This window comes from Lagenorhynchus albirostris, chromosome 14, assembly GCF_949774975.1.
Source record: "Lagenorhynchus albirostris chromosome 14, mLagAlb1.1, whole genome shotgun sequence".
NCBI classification, from domain to species: Eukaryota; Metazoa; Chordata; class Mammalia; order Artiodactyla; family Delphinidae; genus Lagenorhynchus; species Lagenorhynchus albirostris.
This window is the reverse complement of record NC_083108.1, coordinates 48,907,707-48,933,240: the sequence shown is the minus strand read 5'-3', so window position 1 is coordinate 48,933,240 and position 25,534 is coordinate 48,907,707. Positions and strand designations below refer to the sequence as shown.

The following is a 25,534-nucleotide window of genomic DNA, read 5'->3' as shown; positions in this document are numbered from 1 at the left end:
TGCTCTTTTGGAGAGTTTACAAAAGGAAAGCTAAAAAAACAACAAACTGTTTAGGAAGAAGCTTTCACTGAATTAGAAGTGAAAAAGGAAAAGGGCTTTGAGTTATTGCTGGAAGGACACTAAGGCCAAATTCCCTTCACTGAGCCCCTCACTAGGAACTAGAGAGGCAAAAATGAAAGGCAAGAACCTGCCCCCAGCACCCCATTCTAGGTTAGCTACTTCCAGAGGTTACTAAGCAAATAATTTCAATACCATATGATAAGTGCTAAGACACGGGTATACTCAGTGTTGCAGGAACAAGCCCACATCGAGATGATGCCTGAGCTAATCTTGAAGGACAGGTAAGAATTACCAGGTGAGGAAGGGTGAAAAGGGCTTTCTACGTAGAAGGAACAGCATGAACAAACTCACAGACGCTAAGCCACTGGGTATTATCGGAAAATGCAAAGCGTGAGTTGGGTGGAGGCCACCATTAAAGCTGAAGGAAACCTGAAGAGAAAGAAAAAACCAGTAGCTGGAAACTGCTTTTTCCTAGCAAGGTATTGAAAAAACTCCCATGGGAATCCTATTCCCTTAAAGACCGTGGGCAGCTGGGTCCAGGACGACTGGGCGTGCAGCATGTCTGGACTTGGACTTCAAAAGAGCTCACCCCAATCTGTTCTTGTGCCGTGTCCGTGGGAGAGCAGTGGGCCAGCACTCTGAGAGTCCCCAGTGTCCCCTTGCTGTCACAAACTCACTGACTAACCTCAGGCTGGCCGTTCCCCTCTCTAGATTTCAGTTTCCCCCTCCCTAAGACAAAGGAATCATCTATAAAGTTATTTCTCAGGGACTGAGTTTTATTCTCTCACTTACACCTTTTCTTTGAAAGGGATGGGGGAATTTTATTCATTCCTTGTTCCAGTGAGAATTTTCAAGAAGCTTAAAAAGACAATCTTTACAGACTTTAAACATCTGTAGGAAGTAGATAAGAGAGATGAAGATGGGGGAAAACAAAGACAGGGAGGCAGAGATGAGGCTATGACCCCAAGTCCACGCCATGTCTACTGACGCAGTGGGGAGGGGACTACACGCAGCAGGGGAGGAAGCAGCTCAGGAGTTTGGCTGTAGTCACAGCCGTGAAGGTCCATATGGTCAGTCACACAAGGGGTGTCCCTAAGATGCAGGCAAACGGATTGCTTGGGAGAAGCCATTTAATGTCAGTCTGTCTCCGAAGTTTAAACTGAAAACATCGTTACAGACATTCAAATATATGTTTCAAAAAAGCACAGAGCAGTTAATTTAGGAAACCTGTCAACTGCCACAGTGAGGCCCAGTGTAGTGACCCAGAGGGAAGAAAATGTCTTGTCTTGTTCCCATGCCATTTACAAGGTACACCCCGTGTACAATTTAGGAAGCTGAGAATAGAGAAATCTGCACCACGGTCCTCGCCTGGGTTCCATTACAGGAAGCAGAAAGTCTGAGTGCAGGGAGCTGGCGGTGCAGCCAGGAGCCCCGCCCGCCTCCAGCAAGGAGACAGCTCAGCAGAGGCTGCTTTTCTCTGAAGAAACGGTAAAGCCTGTGGAGCAGAAGCAGACCAATAAATACTTCTGCAACGCTACCAGGAAGCCTGAGCTCACTTTCTTTACATTGGCACTGAGCTGAATATTGATTAGAAACCCTCTCCAACCATGACATTCAAGAGAACTGGTGGCCGGCGCCCAGGAGACTGAGGCACCACTCTGTGGGTTCTTCTCTTTCCCCAGTAAGTGAAAGCCCAGACCATCTGCAGTGCAAAGACAGGGTCAAAGCCAGAGGTGGGAGGGTCTGCTGGACCCAACACCTGGGCTTCCCAGGGACCAGCAGGAGAGGAGGCTCAGCTGTGCTTTCTGAGGATGGCACCACTGCAGCACCCACATCGGATTTTTAAAACTGAATTATGGGCTTCCCTGGTGGCGCAGTGCTTGAGAGTCCGCCTGCCGATGCAGGGGACGCGGGTTCGTGCCCCGGTCCGGGAAGATCCCACGTGCCGCGGAGCGGCTGGGCCCGTGAGCCATGGCCGCTGAGCCTGCGCGTCCGGAGCCTGTGCTCCGCAACGGGAGACGCCACAACAGTGAGAGGCCCACGTACCGCAAAAAAATAAATAAATAAAATGAAAACTGAATTATAACATAAATACAGTAAAATGCACGACGAGCTTGAATTTCAAGTGTAGGGCTTGTTGAATGTTTACACCTTGAAACACCCATGTAACCACCACCAGACAGAGAAGGAACCTAGGTTCCTTCCCAATCAATACATCTGAATCACCTATGTGGCTGTAGGCTCTTTTTTACTGCGGTCTACTATTCTACTGTATGGAGAGATCAAACTTTATTTCTCCTTGTTTGATGTACGGTCTATTTCCTCAGTTTGGGGCTGTCATGAGTAAAACTACTGTGGATATTCCTATCATGGATTTTAAAAAAATAACAGTCTTACTGAAATAGAGGGCACATACTATAAAATTCACCCTGTTAAAGTGTACAATTCAATAGCTTCTTTAGTATAGTCACAGTCATGCAACCATCGCCTCTAATTCCATACCACTGAACATGTCTTGTGGGCATACGTCTTCATTTTTCAATTGAGTGTACACCAGGAGTGGGGTTGCTCAGTCATAACAAACCTTATTTAGCTTTAGTGCTTTCTAAACCAGAAATGTTATGCCACACCCTCACCCACACTTGGTATTGTCAGCCTCTTTACTTTTAGCCGGCCTGGGTTGGGGCGGGTGGTGTGTGTGTGGTTCCACATCAGATTTAAAACCACTTCTGTCTCAAATCCCCATTCTCTTACAACCAACCTGGCACAGACTGTAAGCTGCATTCCACTACTTAAGACTCATCCAACAATCTTTAGGATTGATCCTTCTTCTTTTCCTTTTTCTTTTTTTTTTAAATAAACACCTGTGACTTCCAAAATATTCCACCAAATGATAAATTAGGTTCCCCGAATTACTTGAAAAATTGAAAAAAGAACTTTAAAACCCATGGTGCCACTTGAATCCAGTAATTTTAAATTCCTCTTGACACTAGAATGACAAAATGGAGCAAAGCAGAAGCAAAGGTTCTCTAACTACAGGTCAGAAGTTCTCAAATTGTAGCCAAATCCAAAATACAAAGAGCGTTTCAAACGTTCCTCCATCTGCAAGGGAAAAGCTCATTCTTTTCAATTAACACGAACAAACATTAACTGCGCAACATACATTACTTCATAGAATTCCTGCAATATTTCTGTGAAGTTATACAGTTACTCCCATTTTACATATGATAAAATGGATACATACAGAGGCAAAGGAATCTTTTTAAAGTTACACTGCTGGAGAGTGGGATTCTTATCCAGCTCTCTCTGTCTCCAAAATGTGGGGCTATTCGTCACTACTCTCTGCTGTTGCAGCTTCTTAGCCTGGAATATGACAGGTCACTCTATAAATCTCTGCTGAATAAACTTGCTGAATATACATTTTCTTATAAAGTAACTTGAAAAAATTTTTTTCAGGGAAAAGAAAACCCTCATAAGAAGCATAAGGGGCTTCCCTGGTGGCGCAGTGGTTGAGAGTCCGCCTGCCGATGCAGGAGATACGGGTTCGTGCCCCGGTCCAGGAAGATCCCACATGCCGTGGAGCGACTGGGCCCGTGAGGCATGGCCGCTGAGCCTGTGCGTCTGGAGCCTGTGCTCCGCAACGGGAGAGACCACAGCAGTGAGAGGCCCGCGTACCGCAAAAAAAAAAGAAGCATGAGTACTGAAACGGAGTCATGCATTGTGTAATTCTTAGAGTGAACAGTCAACCACCCAAGGATAACATGAAAATAAGAGTAACTGACTGGCTTCACAAAAGATAACGGCAGGACTTGATTGGATCCAAGTGGTTCACACAGCGTAGCTCAACCTAGATGTCAGCGCAGGGATATTTCAGTGGAAAAAGCACCAGTTCACTGGGCTCAGAACTGGGCTGGTTTTTCCCTTCAAGTGAGAGTAAGAGATGTCCTCACAACCTCAGGCCTTGCATTCCCACCTTAGAAATCCTACTGTAAGCAGTGTCAGCACTGCTATTCCAAATTGCCGGGTGTTTGCTGCCATTTGACCACACCATTCAGAGCTTTTTACTTCTCTCTGTGCACCCTTAAAACGTTAGGATTTGGGGGACTTCCCTGGTGGCTCAGTGGTTAGGAATCCGCCTGCCAATGCAGGGGGCACGGGTTTGATGTCTGGTCCGGGAAGATCCCACACGCCGCGGAGCAACTAAGCCTGTGCGCCACAACTACGGAGCCTGTGCTCTAGAGCCCACGAGCCACAACTACTGAAGCCCACGTGCCTAGAGCCCGTGCTCCGCAGCAAGAGAAGCCACCGCAATGAGAAGCCCGCGCACTGCAACAAAGACTAGACCCCGCTCGCCGCAGCTAGAGAAAGCCCGCGCGCAGCAACGAACACCCAACGCAGCCAAAAGATTTAATTAATTAATTTTAAAAGTTAGGATTTGGGAGCTCAACACTTTGGGAGAGAAGGTTTTGGCAATTACTCGATTTCCCCTTTTGCTGGAGTACACTTTATATATTTCGTCCTTCACAGATAGCTAGAACATTCGAGAAGTTAGAAAAGGAGTTCATTCCAAATAACTGAAGGAGAGGTGTCTCTTTGTATCCCCCAGGGCACCCCCAGAAGTCACATGACAAGAAGACAGATGTGGAAATGTAGACAGAGAGAGCCTGTTCCCCTCATAATCTACCCCCCAAAACCACCCAGATATGCACAGAAACAATCAAATAAAATTACGAACACAATCTAACGCTAGTTTACATGGTATCAGGCAGTTCATTATTGACTGAAAAAAACCTTTCCTGCCACATAGTTGACTAACAGACTGGCTATTCTGGAGTCACATAAACAAGCACACCTGCTTGTACTTAACTGCCTGGCCTTCCAGCTAGATGCAGTCTACTTACAGAAAAGCAAAAGCATCCGGAATCTTAACCTAAAGAACCACTGGGTCAGTTCAAAGTGACGATGCAGAGTCAGGAGGGGAAAAGCAAGTCTGGACGACTTTTTGTAAGGGAGTACATTTTAAACAGGAAAAAAATGAGCACATGACTATCTATAAGCAAATTCCACTCTGGGGGATAAAACAGGAGAACGAGCGTGGGGCGGGATCCGATGGGGTACTTGGGGGCCCCGGGGGGCCAGGTCACCAAGATGTCTCTAAGGCACAGTGGGAGAGAAGAGCTATTTTCACAAAATGGCACCAAGTAAATACCTACTAAGTCTTTCAGATCCACATGTCATTCCTTTCTATTATGTGTCAAAACTTAGCTGTCCCATAATGAAACTCTGCTTCTTCAGATTTCCCCAAAACTGCTTCCCTTTATGAGCTCTGATTAACGCCTGCTCATTCTCTAATGACACGGGCAGTTGCTGTTGCCTGAAGCTTGCGCTCTGGTTTGGGCACATACAGGCCATGAAATGCTCCTTGCTAATTACCCCATGTCCGGCCATACCTCGGGGGACTTAGTTCTAGTGATTGGGATAGAAGATCTTCATAAGGAAAGGTGAACTCAAACTGGATTAATGGCACAATTAAGGGAAGGAATATGTACATTACGAGAGCATCCCTGGGGGCAGTGGAAGGTAACTTCAAGAGATACATGTGGGATTGCACCTTTGTTTCTGACATGAGTGCACAAACCTGCCAAGATGTGTAAAATAAGATCAGTGTGTTTAAGCATTCACTTGGCACTCATTTATTTGAGGCTATCCTACAGTGAACCAAGGACACATTGATTCATCCCCCCAACGGAGGCTTTGTAAACTTTCCCAATTAACTGGCCTTTGTGTTGCAAAAAATCACTTTAATTTAGGTGTTATAAATTGTCTTGGATACTGACAGCACTCCTATAAACCTTGCAGTCAGAACATTTACAGAAATTCCGGGCATTTCCTTTAAAGCAAATTCATTCAGGTCAAAAGTTGAGAAATCCAGAATCGTTATCATATTTTTGCAGTACAGAACATTGTGATGATCAATGGCACTAAAAATAGCCCAGAAAAAATTAGGAGTTCATAATCGGAAACAAGAAAAACAACAACCTTATCCAAAATAGCAAAATGTCCATTAACATCACTCACTTCCTTAGGAATTATTCTGACAATGGGAAATGGAATTTAATTTTTTTCCCTTTAATCCAAAACTGTATTTCCCCTCCCATGTGTCCTCTGGGAAAACCTTGCTTATAAATGAATCATTCCCAGATAACCAGCTTCTTGCTGACTGTTTCCATACAGCTCAAGAAACACAGAGAAGCTCCTGAGCTTGCTATTTCACGTTCCTGTCGCTTCAGTGGTGATGTCATGGAAAGACATAGACATGTTATTATTGCCCAGCTAGAGACCGTAAAGGAAAGTATGCTGCTGCCTCTAGGTTGTCATTTTCCAATGAAAATTATTTTCATTGCCCTAGCCGCTTAGACTGTGAAAAAGAAAAATGATTTAATTAGGAAAACAGTCATAATTTTGTAAGCTCATTCTTTCAACATAAAAATTACATGACAGCACAGCTTCATTGGGTTTGATCATTTATTTTCATCGGACCATTCTAGTACACATCAAGGTGCTGAAGAACAGCTCGAGGAAGTAAATTAAAAAAAATAGGAAGCTGCTCCCCAGAAGGGAGTGTGGAGTCTTAAGAAGCTGAGAAAATGGGAAGAAATGCAAATAGCAGACTGAGAGAAGTGGCCTTCTCTTTTGTGATTGCCTTTTACCATCCAGGAGGGGAGGAAAGACAGCAACAGGCTCTGCACACCCAGCAGATGGTGATGGAGATGATGAAGATGATGATGATAAAGAAAAAGAAGTAACTGTGCTCGTTTCAGCAGCACATATACTAAAACCAGAATGATACAGAGAAGGATGACATGCAAATTCATGAAGCATTCCATATTTTTTTGTAACTATGGGAGCTGAGAGATGTTAACTAAATATATTGTGGTGATCACTTTGTAATATATACCAATATCAAATCATTATGTTGTGTACCTTAAACTAACACAATGTTATATGACAATTAAATTTCTATAAAACTGTTTTTTTTTAAAAAAAGGAGGGCTTCCCTGGTGGCGCAGTGGTTTAGAGTCCGCCTGCTGATGCGGGGGACACAGGTTCGTGCCCCAGTCCGGGAAGATCCCACATGCCGTGGAGCCGCTAGGCCCGTGAGCCATGGCCGCTGAGCCTGCGCGTCCGGAGCCTGTGCTCCGCAGCGGGAGAGGCCACAACAATGAGAGGCCCGCGTACCAAAAAGAAAAAATAAATTAAAAAAATTTAAAAAAGGAGAAGAGTAGTAACGAAGCAGGAAGTAGAAGGCGGAGGAGAACTAACACTGTTCAGCATTGACTAGACCTAATGAAAGCGAAACATGATGGGGATCGTTAACTATACTTCCAGGACTTGTCTGTAGTCTGTTCTTGAGTGTGTGTGTGTGTGTGTGTGTGTGTGTGTGTGTGTGTGTGTGTGTGTGTGTGTGTGTGTGTGTGTGTGTGTGTGTGTGTATGCGCACGCATGCATGTTTGCATGCACCAGAAATTGAATCTAAGTCAGATTCCAGAACCTGGAAGATTTGTTTACTTGTCACCTCCTCAGAAATTCAAGGTGTGACTTCACGTTAAGCTCTGGAACTTCCCTACAAATATATCTAATAAAAATTCAGTGGAGAAAAAAATTATGTTATTTAGAAGTCATAAAATCTGTGTGATTCCAATATAAAAGACACTAAGCTTCTTTTATTTCTTTTTTTTTAAATTCCACCAGAAACAGCAAGCATTTCACCCATGGTCTTGGGAAACATTTGAAAATTCCGAACATCAAACCCTGACAGCATCTGTTGAGGACACTTTTACAAGTACATCCTATATTTAAAACAGGTTGAATTTTATCTAGTAAACTCACATAGCCAAGCCTCCTTCTTAATTCAATATCTTGACAATAGGTCAAGAGAAATGTCAAGATGTCACTGGAAAAAGAAAGATGTCAGGCCATGCTCCCAAGACCTGGCCAAACAGCCTGAGAGAGAGGCGGTCGAAACACAAGAGAAATTCCTACCCACTCAAGAGTTCTTCATAAGGATGAATCAAACGGAGGCTAAAACTTACCAGTATAGTCTTCTCAACTCTTTTAAGAGAAACTCCTAAATGGGAAACACAGTTCAGGACTTTGGTCCTTTTACTACACAAGGATGTGTTGTTATGGGGACAGCTTTGCAGGCTCTCTGGCAACCCTGGGTATAATTAAGGCCAGTGATCACAGAACAGCCAGAGGTGGTCTCCATGGAGACCAACAAACACACATTTCCACAGGCACAGCAACTGTTCTGAATCAATGACTCTTTATATAGGTTTAAAAACATTGTGAATGGTACATCAATTGCTTCCTTTGTTAGGGAATGCCTGATTAAAAACACGGTGAGAGAGCTGGTTCTCCTGCACCCTGAATTCTGAGCAGTGCCTAGATAGGCCGTTCCCAACTCAATTCATAACCTAGAACTAGCGAATACAAATGGAAAATCCAGACTCAGGAATCACTGGTTAATCTGGAGGAAGAATTAAACTAGTGGTCGACAGAGCCAAGGAGGGCCAGCCAGCTGCCGGCACTCACTATTCCAGGGCTGTCTAAATATTATTCAACCCTCTAGCAAGGTAGACATTATTATTATACTTGTTTACAGATGAGAAAATGAAGCACACACCTAGAAAGTGTGGCCGAGCTGGGACTCAGAGCTAGGTCAAAATTAAGTCCTGGTCGGGATTTAAGTAACTTTACATAATGCTCTGTGTCTGCATAGCACTTTGTGGTCTATCTTCTTATACATTCTGCCTTTTTCTTGAAGCGTTGAGGAGCCAGGTTCTAGAATTTTCTCAGTTTGCAATATTTCACCCCTTGTTCCTTGCCTCCTTGCTCCACTTCTACACCCACCACACGCTCCAAGTTCAAAGACTCACGTGGGACCCCATGTCAGGAGGCTGCACCGGGCTTCCCTGGTGGCGCAGTGGTTAGGAATCCGCCTGCCAGTGCAGGGGACACGGGTTCGAGCCCTGGTCCGGGAAGATCCCACGTGCCGCGGAGCAACTAAGCCCGTGTGCCACAACTACTGAGCCTGCACTCTACAGCCCACGAGCCACAACTACTGAAGCCCATGCACCTAGAGCCTGTGCTCTGCAACAAGAGAGTCCACCGCAATGTGAAGCCCACACACGGCAATGAAGAGTAGCCCCTGCTGGCCGCAACTAGAGAAAAGCCCACACACAGCAACGAAGACCCCACGCAGCCAAAAATAAAGAAATTAATTAATTAATTTTAAGAAGAACTAAACCTATAAAACATATAGAATAAATCATAAAGGAAAAGCTTACTGACCTTAGATTTGGCAAAGATTTCTCAAATACAACCAAAAAAAAGAAGGCTGCCCCGTCTTCCACCTGGACTGCATGAGCAGCTCTAGCCTAAGCAGCAACGGGAAGGGAAACCCCATTCCCTAAGCATGAACTGTGACTGTCCAAACTCTAAATAAGAACAGGGACAAACACTCCAATTAACCACATACGGCCTTTAAACGTAATCTTCCATGAGAGAAGGGATTTGGTAATAGCGATGGAAGAAGGTCATATTGCTCAGTGGTTTCCTACTTTACTCTGATCGGTTCTATTAAAGACTTGTTAAATCTGGTACATGTTTCATTAAGTAGGCACTGACAGGTAATGATATGGTTCCCAGCAGATCATCATTATATATAATCCTACAGCTGAATGTAAATGCCACCAGCGTTCAGTCCCAAGTATCAGATACAGTCAGCACTGTCAGAGCTCGATCGCATCACAACGTTTTTGAACTATCTTTAGATCTTCTAGTCCAGACCCCTTGCGTTATGGATGAAAAAGCTGAGGACTAGAGGGGTTCGGTACATAGTGATCAAAGCCGAAGAGTCTTTCCTTCCCTGAAACCCCTGAGATCCGAGTTCCCCTGCCACGTGACTCAAGGAACAGCCTCCTTCCTATCTTCGCCCTTCTGCCAAGGCTCAGGATAAAGGCTTTTCATTTTCTCTAAAGTTAACCCCCCCACACTCTTTCCATTTCCCTTTGAAACTTATTCTCCCAATTTCCCCTCATTCTCTAGCATCGTGAAATCTCTGTATACAGGTGTCTTCCAGTTTCAAGCACGCCCAAGTCCTTCTTTTCCTAGAACAGAAGTTGTCTTCGTTAGATCTACCCACGACCAATCACAATCTTCTATCCACTTTTTATGTATTCTTGAGTATTTCTGATCCAGCTTTTGCCCCACTTCGACCCCTGCCCTTTGCCTAAAACTGTTTCCTCAAAGGCCAGCAAAGTCCTTGCTCTAGTCTTTTCTCAGTCGGATCTCTTTGACCTCTTGGTGGCATTTTGCTTTACTCCTTAAAATTCTCCCTTAGACTTCCCCGCTCTGAACTCTCCTGATCCCCCTTCTACCTTCCGGCTATTACTTCTCTCTCCTGCTCATTATTGGTCCCTGGCATCTAAGTATCGCCCAAGCTAAGTTGTAAGCCTCTTCTCTGTTCTCCCCAAATTCTTTCACTCTCTCAGTGAGCTCATCAATTTACACATGTTCTTGATTTCAACTCCACCTTTCTACAGGCGAAGCCCAAATGGACATGCAGAGCTCCAAGCCCTTGCCTACATTTGACCCCATGTTTCCAACAAAAAAGAGCTCCATGTAGATGTTTTATCACCATACACATTTGTCTAAAATGTATATCACCAGCTTTCCTCCCCAAAGATGTTCTTTCACAATCACCCCCATTTCTGTCTGTAATGCCATGGATTTCCCATGTCTCTAGCTACAAACCTTGGAGCCATTTGTGACCTTCCATACCCATCATTCCTATGTCCAAACTATCCCCCCATCTGTTCTAAAATGATTTGTCTTTGTTATCTAATTCTTTTATCACATCACAGAACAATTATATGGTAAGTTGTGTACTTAAAATTTATTTTCCTTCTAATTGTAAGTCAAGTTTGACCTTTCACCTTTCTTCTTGCCATCACTACCTTGATTCACCTCCCTTCTGAATGGTTGGAAGTCATTTCCAATCTGTCTTAAGCACTGCCGCTATATTAACCTGCTTAAAACATTACCCTTGGTCAGTCTCATTCTGAGGTTCACAGTAGTCTCTGTGGCATGGCTTTTAGGGATACCTATAATCTGACTCTCCTATGCCCAGTTCTTCCCTTCCCCTCTACATTCTCCTCCTCCTCTAGCTAAATTTATTTCCTCCTGGTTCCCCACCTGCACATCCTTCTGTTTAACCTCTCTGCCTGTGAGTTTTTCGCAGAATCCATATTCTCCTCTGGGCCAATGGAACATCTTTTTGAGTCACTTTCTAAATATACTGGCACCCAGTAGCGTCGCAATGACATGGGGGAAAGGCTGTATTGCTAAGGACGATTATGTTGTATTCCAAATGTCAGCACATTTTGATGTATAAGTGGTCCATTATGATTTGCAAATATTTTCTCCTAGACTGTGGCTTATCTTTTCATTTTCTTAATGGTGTCTTTTGAATTACAAAATATTTTAACTCAAATGCAGTCTAATTTACCAATTATTTTATGGCTCATGCTTTTGGTGTCATATCTAAGAACTCTTTGCTTAAACCAAGGTCATTAAGATTTTTTCCTGTGTTTTCTTCTAAGAGTATTCTGGTTTTAGCTCTAACATTTAGGTCTATGATCCATCTTGAATTAACAATGCAAGGCAAGGGTCTAACTACTTTTTTTCCCCAGCATACGGACTGTTACAGCCTCATTTGCTGAAGAGAAAACCCCTTCTCCATTGAACTGCCTAGGCACCTTTATCGAAAATCAATAGACCTTGGGACTTCCTTGGTGGCGCAGTGGTTAAGACTCCATGCTCCCAATGCAGGGGCTTGGGTTTGGTCGCTGGTCAGGGAACTAGATCCCACACGCATGTCGCAACTAAGAGTTTGCATGCCGCAACTAAGAGTTTGCATGCCACAACTAAGGAGGCGGTGAGCCGCAACTAAGACCCAGTGCAACCAAATAAATAAATTAAATAAAATAAAATCTTAAAAAAAATACATTGACACCCTTAAAAAGAAAAAAAGAAAATCAATAGACCTTAATGTCTACCCTTATGCCAATACCAAGATGTCTTGATTATTCTAGCTTTATAGTGAGTTCCAAATTATGTAGCTCAAGTCCTCCAACTTTGTTTTTCTTTTGTTTTGGCTACTGCATTTCCAAATAAACTTTAGGATCAGTTTGTGAATTTGTACAATTTAGGAAGAATTTCCATCTTAACAATATTGAGTCTCTCCATTTATTGAGATCTTCTTTAATTTCTCTCAGAAAGGTTTCATAGTTTTCAGTGTATAAATCTTACACCTCTTTGTTAAGTTCCTAAGTATTTTTTTCTTCTTGATGCTATTGTGAATGGAATTGTTTCCTTAATTTCATTTTTTTGCACATGACTGTTCATTATTAATACATAAAACTACAACTGATCTTGCACCCTGAGACCTTGAGAAATCATTTATTAGTTCAATTAGGGTTTTTATAGATTCCTTAGGATTTTCTATGTATAGGATAATGTCATCTGTGAGTACAAACAACTTTTTTTCTTTATTGCACTGCCCGAAACCTCCAGGATAACGTTGAATAGAAGTGGTGAGAGTGAAATTGTTGTGTTGCTCCCAATCTTAGGGGGAAAGTATTCAGTTTCACCATTAAGTATAATGCTAGCTATAGGTTTTTCATAGATGTCTTTTATTAAACTGAGGAGGTTCTCTTCTGTTACTAGTTTGTTGAGAGTTTTTATCATGGATGGATGTTGGATTTTGTCAAATGATTTTTCTGTACCTATTGACATGATCATGTATTTCTGTTCTTTATTTTATTAATATCACATATTAATTTTCACATGTTAAACCAACTTTGCATTCCTGTGATAAATCTCATTTGATCATTGTGTATAGTCCTTCCTGTAGGTTGTCAAATTTGGTTTGCTAATGTTTTGTTAAAGATCTATGTTCATGAGGGATGCTGGTCTGTAGTTTTCTTACAATTTCTGGTCTGGCTTTAGTATCAGGGTAATTCACCTTACAGAATAAATTGGGAGTTATTCCCTCTTCCTCTATTTTCTAAAATAATTTGTAAAGAAAAAATATTTCTTCTCTAAATATGTGATAGAACTCATCAGTAATGCCAACTGGGCCTGGGCTTTTCTTTGTAGAAAGATTTTTAAATTACTACTTACATTTATTTACTTGTTATGAGCATATTCAGATTTTCCATTTATTCTTGAGTCAATTTTCCTATTTTGTGCCTTTGGGGAATTTGTCCATTTCATCTAAATCATCTATTTGCTGGCATAAAACTATACAATACTTTTAGTTTCTGTAGGATAAGTGGTGATGTCCCTTCTTTCATTTCTAATTTTGATTATTTGTATCTTCTTATTTTCTTCATCAGTCTAGCTAGAGGTTTGTCAATTTTGTTGATTTTTCAAAGAACAAACATTGATTTTCTCTATTGCTTTTCTGTTTTCTATTTCATTACTTTCCACCTTGAACTTTATCATATCCTTCCTGCTGCTCATTTTGGGTTTATTTTGTTCCTATTTTTCTTGTTTCTTAAGGTGCAAGCTTAGGTTATTGATTTGAGACCTTTTTTCTTTTCTACCGCCTTCTGGCCTCTGTTGTATTTGATGAGAAGTCATCTGCTGATTGTCACTTTTTTTTTTCTTCTAACCTTCTTTCTTCTTCTTCTGGAATTCTTATTATACATTTGTTGATATTCTTGATGTCGTCCCACAGGTCTCTGAGCCTCTGTTCATATTTCTTCGATTTTTAAAAAGTCTTTGTTCTTTAGATTGAATAATTTCTTTTGTTCCACCTTCCAGTTCACTTATTCTTTCTTCTGCTCCCTCAAATATGTTGCTGGGTACCTCTAGAGAATTTTTCATTTCGGCTCAGTTACTGTACTTTTCAACTCCAGAATTTCCATTTGGTTTGTTTTTTAAAAATCATTTCTACCTCTTTGAGACTCTGTATTCATTGAGTCTTTCCTTTAATTCTTTAAACATGGTTTCCTTTAGCTGTCTGAACATATTTAAATAGCTGCTTTGCAGTCTTTTTCTGCTAAGTCCTACCTCTGAGGATAGACATTCAGACACAATTCCTATTGACTGCCTTTTTCCTGTGCATGGGTTATGCTTTCTTGTTTCTCTGAATGCCCTAATTTTCACTGAGTACTGGACATTTTAGATAGTATAGCAACTCTGGATTCTGACTTTTTCCCAGAGCATTTTCATTGGCATTGTTGTTTTGCTTGTTTAGTAATTTGCCTGGACTCAGTCTGTGAAGCCTGTCTCCCATATAAGGTATCATTGCTGCGGTCTTCACTCAATTTTTTTTCTTGCTTTTATTTTTAAGCCTGTCTTCCTAGGGATCATCCCCAGTCTGCATAGCTTAGTGTTCTGGCAAAGACTAGTCAAGAGCTTTTGCTCAAACACCTTAAGCCAGAAAGCTTTCTCTCTGCTTCTGACTCTGTATGTGGGCTGGGGAGCACATTCAAACTTTAGGATGTTTTCATGTCTGCCCCGGCTTTTCTTACTGCTGGTCTCTCACGTCTCCTCTGTGTGTGCACACAGGCTCTGTTGACCAGGGACGTGTACGTGTCTTGGGCATCCTCCATCTCTGTGCTGCTCATGCACATAGACTAAGGTAAATCTGGCATTTATGGAGAGGTAGCAAGCCCCTGATGGCTGTCTCACCTCCCAGAACTACCTGGTAAGTCCCCAGCTAGACCACTGGTCCATTGCTTGCCCCAAAGAGGTAAACTCAAGCTAGTGGAACTTCCTGTTCATTTACCACCTAGACGGCCCCTTTACCTGACAATACTCCAAAGAGGGTGAGCCCCTTCTGGAAGCAGCAGCAAGCCTGTTGGTTTACACAGCCTGCCCTGCTCTGGTTGAAAGAGAATACTTACAGAGATGGGGAGAAGGGAATGAGAGCAACCTAAAGCAAGAGCACCACTAACTCATGCTGTTCCTACCCGAAGTTTAGGAGTTTTCATGAACAAATGCCTCTCAGCTTGTTGTGTGCTTTTGGTCAATTTTTAGAGAGCTGAAATGGATATCTTTGACAGTCTTTTTCCAGCTTTCTAGTTGCTTCTGGGGGAGAGGATTTATCAACCTCGTCATTCTGTCATGCTCTAAGTCAGTATCACAGCCAATCTTTACATTTTTCTGGAATGTGAATCATTAATGCTATTAGAAAGTAGACAATGCAGGTGGAAACATCGCTGTGAAATCTTACTTTCAAATAAAAACGTTTGTTTTTGCTTTCTGGGGGAAAAAATTCAGCCAACAAACATAAAGATGGCTAAAGGCACAAGTTTAAATGATTACTGTATTAGATTAAATTAATTAAGAAATCTCACTCAGTGGAAGCACACCTAGGGCACTGTAACTTGACTCCTTCACAGACTTTAGGGAAATGAAATGCTCCACTAGAAAGAGCTAGCCCCAAAGCATTAAGATCCTGCATCCCAGAGCTGATTTTTCTGCTCCTTCTTATTTTCCCACCTCTCTATCTTATGCTTCAACCATGGTCAATACGCGCTGGGCATTTTTATTAGTTCCTTTTTTGAATGGTCCATCAGAGTCCCCCTATCAGGCCATCTGTTTTCTTTTTCAATTGCCTCTGACGGGCTGAGACCTTCTGGGCAAGTCACTGGAGCTCTGGACACCCTCACAGCTCCCAGGAAGGAAGATAAGAACTGCCCCATGCATCCGGGGGTCCAGTCTCTTCGAGCAAGAGAAGGCTTAGAGGTGTTTTGTTTTGTTTTGGCAAAACCTCTCTTTTTCAGATGGGAAAATTAAGGCTCTGGGAAATTAAGGGGCATACTCAGGTCACCTTCCAGGAATGTGATAGAGATCAGTATGTCATGCTGATAAAATACGCAGAAACCCTCAGAAATTGTTACCTGAACAAGCGAAGGATCAGGCTCAGGGCCAGGGACTAGAGATGACTCCGTGAAGACCAACCTGACTCTGAGAACACTGGACACAAGGGCTCCTGAGATGGATTCTTCCCACCCCTCCCCTGTCTCTTACCTTAGCAAAGAAAATCCAGGCTGCACACTGCCCTGGGGTCATAAGGCTTTTTAGCTTCACTGTGCTGACCATGAGAAAGAATCCTAAAAATCCACTGGAAGGAGAAAATATACTTTTGTTAGTGAGACTTGCCTTCCTATAGCCAGTAGCTAACTACTTCCTGTTACAAAAATTAGTCGATATTTAGTTATTACACCACCCCTATCTCATCTCTGTTTTCTAGTGATCTCTGGATAAAAATACCCAAAATTTAAAAACCCATGAAGCTCTACTATGCTAAGGAGCTATGAAGAGATCATTGCCCTGGAGGCAGGGAGTGGGTATAGAAATTTGGGAGATCTCTGGCTAAATCATGAAAGAAAGAAAAAAAATCTGGAGGACAGTATCGCCTGCTTCCTCCTATATTACTTCTGGAGCTGGGTGCTTGCCAAGGTAGAGCTTCATCTTTTTTTTGAAGCAGAACAAACTGTTAGGAAAAGACTTCCAAAGAAACACTCGCCGTATGAAGTCAGAGGGTCTGGACTGGCCCCTTGGTTCAAGGTAAGAACCTAAAGGGGAGGGCTGCATAACAGAAGTCCCCCAAAGCAGGGTGACCTACACAGACGCTATACTTTGGGAATGATGTCTGAAAGAGCCCTCACCTCCCAAGGGAGCCTGAGGCTGGACAGCACGTCGGGGGGCTATCCGGAGGTTTGGAGCTCTACATACCTCCTCCTTTGTAGCTCCAGGGTGTCGGATGCCAGACTGCCATCTGACCTCTATTATAGGTGCTGGGGTATGGCTCCCACCCAGATCATGAGCCCTGAGAGGGAGGGGCCCAATCTTGGGCTTCTCCATATTCCCCAACAGAGCCAAATAAGGTGCCCTGACCATAGCATGTATTACATAAATGTTTGGCAGGTGTACTTGGAAGCAGGTTGAATTGACTTAAACGCACCTAAGGCCAAATTTCACAGAAATGTGAGCCTTCATTTCATTAGATTCGATTAGGTCACAGCCACATTCTTGGGGCAGGACCAGGGACAGGGATTAGGTTTCCTCTCTCTATATTTCAGCCTGTTTGGCCTAACTACCCACAAAGTTTGCACAGGTCTGCACTTGCAGTCATGGGAGCCTTGGCCGCACTGATTAAGGCGTTGAGTCACCCTCACAAGGAGCCCCTGTGGGGAACCAGGAAGCTGGAAATCAAGTGACCCGGGATTCTATTCCTGGCTGTGCTCACCGACCCTCGTAACCTTGACCAAATCCCCATTTTTTTCCCTTGTTTTCTTGCCCCAGGTTCGGTTCTGTGGCCTTAAAGCAGGAATAAGCACAGCGCTCTTCATCCTATTTTATGGAAATCAGAGATTTTCAGAACAGAAAGGTTCCCCAGCCCCAAGTCTCACTTTATTAACAAGCAAACGGGGTCACAGGCGTAATTAGAGCCCAGGTTTCCTGGCTCTTCCGAAACTCTCCATGGCCCTGCAGACCTCAGCGTGGAAATGTGCTCTCGGCCAGAGAGATGGAGTGAGAAGCTCTGGGTGCCCAAGGTCGCGAGGCTGGTAGAGAACAGTGAGGTAGCCGGCCCTCCGGGGCTCCTCTTGGTGGTGTCCACCCCCTGCATCCCCAACAGGTGCCTGTCCCATCCCCCATACCTCGGTCCCCTTTGCGCTTCTCCTGTCCTCTCCATCCCTGGCCAGAGGAGGGCACAGTTCCACGCTGACCCTTGCCCTCAGCACAGACTCTGCTAGGATTGAGCGACCCTGGCTTGTGACCAACACGCTCCTGAAAGCGTCCATGACTCTTTCCCATCACCTGACTTGCATGTCGGTGAATCATTTCTAAATGACTCATGGGTCCCTCCCTCAACTCCCTCATCTGTGTCTTCCACTTCCAGCTTGTCTACCCCTTGCTGTGGAGGCAGGTCTTAAGAGCACTGGGCAGACCCCAGGAGTGAAGGAGCCTGGGACTCCCTATTCATGGGGTCTCCAGGCCACGCCTACCACTGACCCCTCAGGCCTCCACGACCCCTCCTGAGCTCCCCCAGGACCTCTGAAGGTGACAGCTCTTAGTCTGAGATATAGTTATGGGGGAGTCACGAGATGATGTGGGGAAAAGCGCCACGTTCTTAAAAGAGGGTAAGCCAGAGGTAGAATGTAATAGAGAGTTAAACCAATTCAGATAAAGATTTCCAAATCTTTCAAATTAAAAAAAAAAAACCTGAGTTTTCACGTTGGATTAGAAAAACTTGCAGATTAAAAGGGGCAGAAATGGAGGCAGAAGGTCACCCTACAGGGACTTCCCTGCCGGTCCAGTGGTTAAGACTCTGCACTTCCACTGCAGGAGGCACAAGTTCGATCCCTGGTCAGGGAACTAAGATCCTGCGAGCCGCGCGGCGTGGCCAAGAAAAAAAAAAAAGGTCACCCCACAAAGCCATCACCAACGGGCTATGAACCGTGATGCTCTGCTCCACATAACCAAACCTGGCGGCCCCCTTGGCACCCTGGCCACCCACGCGGCCAAAGAAGCAGGCCCAAAGGGAAGCAAGTCCACAGGCACCAGGGTGGCACTGACACTCCTGCCACACAATCCTAGCTAATGGGCAAGTGACAAGTCCTGACCAAATGGATAGGAACTGAGAAGACAAATTCTGTCAGTGTTTTCCTGAAACTTTTCTGAGAATGATAAGAAAATAAAAAAAATCGTTCTGAGGCTCCAATGCAGATGCAAACTCCATGATACTGATTTTTTTCTGCCCTAACACACCCCCATCAGAAACAGCACCTAGCTGCATATCAGCTCTTTAACTCTCTGTGAAGAATCACTGCTTCACAAGACACACTCTCTTTTGGGTGGAAATAGGTGGTCTGGCTTTTATGTAGCAATTGCTTCCGGTCTGTTGACATTTTATCTACAGATAATAATAATGCCCATCATTTGCTGAGCCGGGCAAGATGATTTGAGCTTCGTGGACCTTATTTAATACACACAATCACCCTGTATTAGTATTATCTTTCCGTTTCACAGATGAGAAAACTAAACTAAGGTTTGGGAGAAGTAGGATAACTTGCCCAAAGACACAAATTAGCAAACAGCAAGGCTGAAATTCAACCCAAGTGTGGTCTTTCGACCACATCAGAATCCATGCTTTGAGACCGTCCACAGAAGCCTTTCCATTCCTCAGCACAATACAGTCAAGTGAAGTGGGGGTCATGGCAGGACAGGGGTGGGGGTAGGATGGGGATGAACCTCTTTGTATCTAAATGTATCCATCTAATTGGTCCACATCTCTGATATTTCCCAAGGCCAAATATTAACGATCACCTTGTGGTCTAGACAATTCCTAGTCATTGGTTTCAAAATCTGTCTCTCAGAGTCTTAGGGTTCAGTCAAAATTTTTTGGAGGCTACCCTTTAGAAACAAGAGAGAAATCAAGGTAGATGCTGACAGGGTGTGATTCTGTACCCAAATCTTCCCTTAAACTGAGTCAGTGTCATCATTTTTATATGCTGAAGTTCTGTTTAAGAATTGCTTGTGGGGGAAAAAAATAAAAAAGGGGGAGAATTCTCTCTCTTCTGCAAGTCCGAAAACCACTGCCCTGGCCGAGAAAATTCTTCAGGACAGGGGACCTCGCAGGTCCCAGGCCAGCCCTGAGCACCTGAGAACGTTCATAACAACCCTCTGATGGCCGACGGGGCAACTTCCTCACCTGTACCAGACACCACTTTCCTCTGACGCTCATTCAGATAACAGACAGTGACCCGGGGCTTCACGAAAACACAGCTGGTAGTACAGAAACATACAAATCCGCAGCGCGAGGGGTTTTCCGAGTTAAGATTACCTGGCACAGCAGCTGCCATGGAATCTGTAGAAATACAGGAACGGAAAGTCCAGGACGCTGAGGAGATCACCTGAGGGAAACAGCAAGGGTGAGACACACAGCCCGAAAGCCCCCTGCCCCCGGCTGCCCGGAAACACAAGGCAAGGGTCTTAATTACATCAGCCCTCTGAGCATTGAGCTGCCCAGCAGTGAGTTCACTCCGGCATTCGAGGGTTTCTGTGTCATTGGCATTGTCTTATTATAATAATAGTATGATGATAATGACACCCATTTAGTGAAAGCCTGCCCTGTGCGGGGCCCTGTGTGAAAAGCTTCCCGAACATCGTCTCTTTCAATCCTTGTAACAACTCTGTGAAGCTCTGGTGTCCCCATTTTAACTGCAGCTCAGAGAAGTGATTTGCTTACGTTTGCACAGCTCCCTAACTGTTGAGCCAGAATGTGGACCCCGGTGACTTCAAGTCCTAAGATCTTTCCTCTTCGCCAGGCAGCCATCCCTGGCCCAGAGCGTAGGACAAAAAGAATCTTTTTTTAAGATTCTTCTATTCTTTCCTGCCTTATATCTAAAAAAGGATTGTGAACGCATGCCTCTGACATCTCCTCTCATCTTTGCGTTTAATTACCGCACAAACAGAGAAGGGGCCAAGCGCCCGTGCATACTCATTTTAGTTCAAGGTCCAAAGGGTACATTTATTTCTAGTGAAGTAAGTTCATTCTTTTAGTTCCACTTGGTGCAAGAGGAAATAATCACACATATTGGCCGCTTCCCTCTCTGGAATTTGAACTTGGTCACAAACAAGAAGTCAGGAGATTAAAAAAGCAGAAGGCCTTCCAAAAATGTCCAGAGAAAAGGAATTAAGCGTTTCCACAGCAGAAAGCCTAATCCTTCCAAATCTGGAATTTCTGAGATTCTGGAGGCGCCAGACCTTCCAGACCCCTGGGCCTCGGTCCGTCTCTCAGTTCTGGATGGACTGGAGCCCGTTAGGGGCGGTGGAACATCCTTCATCACTACACTTACTAATCAAGAGTTTCAGAACAAAAGACACAACGCATCGCTACACTTCCTTGTACCTAAATGATCTCAAATGATTCAACCATCGACTGGGAAGGAAAGGTCTGAATTCCACTTCTCTGGACGGTTGCTTTTTTCTACCATGACTATTGTTATTTTGTTTGATTTGGTTTGTACATATGTATGTGTGTTGAACTAAAAGGAGAGGTCCCCTAGGATCTGGTTTTCGTGCAGCCCAACCAAAGGCTAAGAGCTTTTGTTCTCTTTCTGCTACGGCTCCGCTGGACACCCCTGTCATTTACCAGGGACCTATACTGGTGGAGGGACTCTGTAACTGACATCAGGCCCAGACATCCAGTGCACGAGGAGCTCCACTGCTTCTGTAGCCCCTTTTCGCACAGAAGTGACAGCCGAGGAGACCCTGAGCACCCCGATGCTGGCAGGCGGCCCCACCCCCTGTAAGGTGGGCGAAGGCACGTTCGTGGAGGATTCGCTCTGTCTCTGGCAGCTCTTCTCTGTCTCTGGCAGCTCTTCGTTCTTGGCTGTTTCCCAACCGCCCTCTCAGCATGAGAGAAACTGCAGCGCAGTCAATGTGATCAGGAGGACTGAGCAGAGAAGAATAAATTAAACGCAGGACCTCAGGATTCAGGGGAGGTGACCTGGACTCCCGGTGCGGCCCAGGCTACGGAGGGGTCTGAAGGGCAGTGGAGAGGGCAGAGGAAGGAAGGACTGGGAGGACGGAAGATAAAGAAAAAAAATCACCATCCTAGGGAATTGACCAGCTGCATAATAATCCTCCCTCAAATCCTAAAAATTGATCCTGTCGATTATTGAGAGCAAGAGAGAGAAGAGCTCGCTCTTGTCTTTGAGCCATGTCTAAAACCTCCACACATTTCTCACGTAGTTGCCTCCATGACTGTCTCTCCTTCTAGAGCCATCGAGTCCTTGTGAGCAAGGATTCTATTATACTCAACCCTTGTATCCACTGTGTGAGGACCATCTCTGACAAATAACAAGCACCCCTGCGCCAAGAGTATCTGGAAGACTTCAACCCCTCTTGCTTTCCCTGGAGAGAATGTTCCGAACACTTTCCACTTGGCTCTGCTGGTCCTCAATCTCAAACTGGCCCCCAGTACGTCCCCCTTGATGCCTTCAGCCGGCCTCATCTTTTACTTCAACAGAGAGAGTGCACACTAACCTCTAAACAGCAAAGGTTAATGACTGTGCTACAAAAATAGCCCCGAAAATGCTGCAGTATGTGGCTAGCTGGCCCCAACCACATGAGAACTAGACCCAGGAACCAAAAACTGTGTAAAGGTGCTCAAAAGACAACACTTCTGCACCACCTAGTGCAGAACGCACACTTTAAGCACAAAGTAAGTGGTTCAAGCTCTGTACACATGCTTTGTGGCATCAACGTGGAGCTTATGCACAGAAGTCGGAGTTAAGCCTTCATGCCTGTGCTCCACAGTTAAAATTCTGCTGACTCTCTGAGTGAGGGAGTGAGTCCCATCTCTCCGAAGATAATGGAGCATGAAATCACCACGGTGAAAAGTGTGGCACAATTTTACCACATCAAGAATAATGGATACTTGGACATCAAGAAAGTTTCCTCTCACCACAATTTAGTCCTCAGAATGAGTGGAAAAGTGGAAGGTCAGTTCCAGGATGTAGTTCGTACTGATTGCTTTATCTCAATACGAGCAGTAGACACACCACATAACAAGGTCATTTCTGGTCAGATTCCCGAAAGTCTTCCTGCCCTTCCGGTTCCTTGAAATTTTCTCTCTTGAAAATGCCACAGCAGAGGGACCCCATACAAAGATGAAACGCAAACTTTCAAACAGAGGAAGAATTTCTTTTCTCTATTACTTAAAGCAGTCCTGGGGGTGCAAGTTTCTAAGATTCTTGGAGCTTCTGCATGAACTGTGACTTTGAAAGATTAGAAGGAGAACTAGATCCCACCCATCAAGAAGCAAACCCAGTGCCTGAAATAGGAAGAGTGTCAGGGTCTGCACCTAGGACATGGAGAACTATCTACCTGGTCCCTACCTACCACTACATCCCAATGCACCCCAAAGGTGGTGACCCAAAGCCACATCATCTGCATTGCAAGAAAGCTTATCTTTCTAGTCACTCGGGAGTGAGTGAGAAGGGGGGCTCAGTCAAAAGCACTACTGAGAGACCATCACCCACCTAGTAGCACAGCTAACGTAAGACAGACAACACCAAATGTTGGTGAAGACACGGAGAAACCGGAACTCTAACGCATTGTTGGGTGGGAGGGTAAAATGGTACAAATGCTTTAGAAAACTGGCACTTTCTTTAAAAGTTAAACATATACCTACTGTAAGACCCAGAAATTCTACTCCTAGATATCTATCCAAGAGACATTAAAACATAAGTCCACCGAAAGCACTGTATGAGAATCTTGATAGCAGCTTTATTCATAACAGCCCCAAACTGGAAACATCCCAGGTGAGCATCAACAGGTGAATGGATAAACAAAGCGTTCGCACACTGACACACTAGTCAGTAATAAAAGAGAATAGACTAGTGAGACACCCAAAACCTGGATGAATCTCTCAATGCTATGCTGAATGAAAGAGCTAGACACGAAAGAATACTTCCTGTGTGTTTCCATTTACATGAGGCTCTAGAATAGACAGAACTCATGTATGGTAACAGAAGTCAGATCAACAGGGGCTTCTGGTGGTCGGTGAGAGGGAGCGACTGAGAAGGGACGTGAGGAAACTTTCTGGAGGGACAGAAGTTTTCTGTATCTTGACAGAGGTGTGACTTACATGGGCATATACATTTGTCACAATTGATCAAGCTGCACATTTAAGATAGGTGCATTTCCTATGTGTAAATCATATCTCAATTTTAAAATGTTTTGAGAGTACTACTAAACAATGAAGATACAAGTCAAGAAAGAAGAGGTAAGAAGAAACCAAAAAGAATAAAGGCCTGTTTTTAAAACATCAGAAATTAACAAAGCCTTAAAAAAAAAAAAAAAAAAAAGGCTGCACCCGCGGGTCCTGGCTCTTACTGTGTTTTAATTGGTGCAGATGTGGGAGAATCAGGAAGCTGCACTCCCTGACCCACACCCAGGCCTTGAAGTGGACACTCCAGATGGAAAGTATAATGAGCAAGTGGGAAAGAACGAAGTGCTGTTCCACCTTAAAAATGGGCTGGACCACCCACGGGTCCAATGAGGAAGCTAACGAATTGGCAGGAATTGCAGCTGCCCAATCAGAGCAGTCCTCGAATACTTCCGGAGGAAAGAGATTCTCCTCAGCGGTTTTATTTGCTTAAGTTTTGTAATCAACCTTATGCTCCTATGAGAAGACATCACCAGGACCCATCAAAGGTTTAGGGCAACTGACCTGGCTTTATAAAGCTGGGAAAAACGGATCCCCAAGGAGTCTTCTAGATTCTCCGCTTCCATAATCTCACACACCAAATCCCTACCTTCGTATCCATCTGCCTTAATTACCTACTTGAGCAAACCTGTGTGCTTTTTGAAACAATGGGCCACTGCTTAGAGCTGCACATGGTTGTGCATTACACAACTTCAGTATAAACAAACTGCACTGTTTATAAAGACCACAACTGTATTTGTTACTTCATTCACGTAAAAGTAGGTGTGGTTCCGCAATGTTTCCCTGCGATGTTCACGGATTAGATACCCAACTTGGTGTTGGTATAGATGAACATCTCCGGCTTCTTCTGGAAGGCTGCCACCAGTTCGTAGGTAGCCGCACACCTACCTTCCCTGGGGCCTTTGCCTGAGCCCTGCTACGATGGCTACTGAGGCCCACAGGACTCCTGACCCCTACGGCTGTGGGGCATCCCCTCGCAGGGAAGCTTTAGCTAAACCCCAGTCTCCCTCTGCTACTCACTTCCTCATCTTGGTCACATCACTTAACTCCTCTGGGTTTCAATTTCCTCATTTGTAAAATGTGGTGGCACCTTGGATAATCACTAAGGTTCCTTCCAGTTCTGATAAGCGTGAGTGTAACAAATGAACTAGCATAACCTCTTAGTGAAAGGCAGAGTGGCTTCTTTAAGTGAATATCATTCACCCAAATCCACTAGAAATCACTCAGGGGGAAAATGAACATGTAAACCAAGAAGAACCAGCAAGCATAACTCTCCAAAGGTCTTTGATTAAAAACTTATTTGAGGGCTTCCCTGGTGGCGCAGTGGTTGAGAGTCCGCCTGCCGATGCAGGGGACACGGGTTCGTGCCCCGTTCCGGGAAGATCCCACATGCCGCAGAGCGGCTGAGCCCGTGCGTCCGGAGCCTGTGCTCCGCAACGGGAGAGGCCACAACAGTGAGAGGCCTGCGTACCGCAAAAAAAAAAAAAAAAAAACCTATTTGAAAGGCAGAAGACACTTAGTGGGCTCTGAAATATCTGTTGGGTGGCAACACTCTGGCTGCACGAAGGAATGCTGAGAGGCAGGATTTGGAGGCGGACACTCAGCGGTACAGGTAGGTGTTTAGGGTCAACACCAGGGTTTCATATGACT

At 44.4% G+C, this 25,534-nt stretch overlaps 1 protein-coding gene across 4 annotated transcripts in view; it reads right to left on the bottom strand.

The window, feature by feature from the left end:
* Positions 1-25,534, bottom strand: part of TMEM241 (transmembrane protein 241) — a 108,318-nt gene that overhangs the window by 27,167 nt on the left and 55,617 nt on the right. For all 4 annotated transcript variants that reach the window (XR_009534874.1, XM_060121778.1, XM_060121780.1 and 1 more), the window contains exons 12-13: positions 19,991-20,060; positions 16,171-16,264 (exon numbers count right to left, since the gene is read on the bottom strand). Coding sequence is in view for 3 of the 4 variants with exons in the window: in XM_060121778.1 (XP_059977761.1) it covers positions 16,171-16,264; positions 19,991-20,060 (164 nt within the window). In the remaining variant the exon portion in view is untranslated. The remainder of the gene's footprint in view (positions 1-16,170; positions 16,265-19,990; positions 20,061-25,534) is intronic.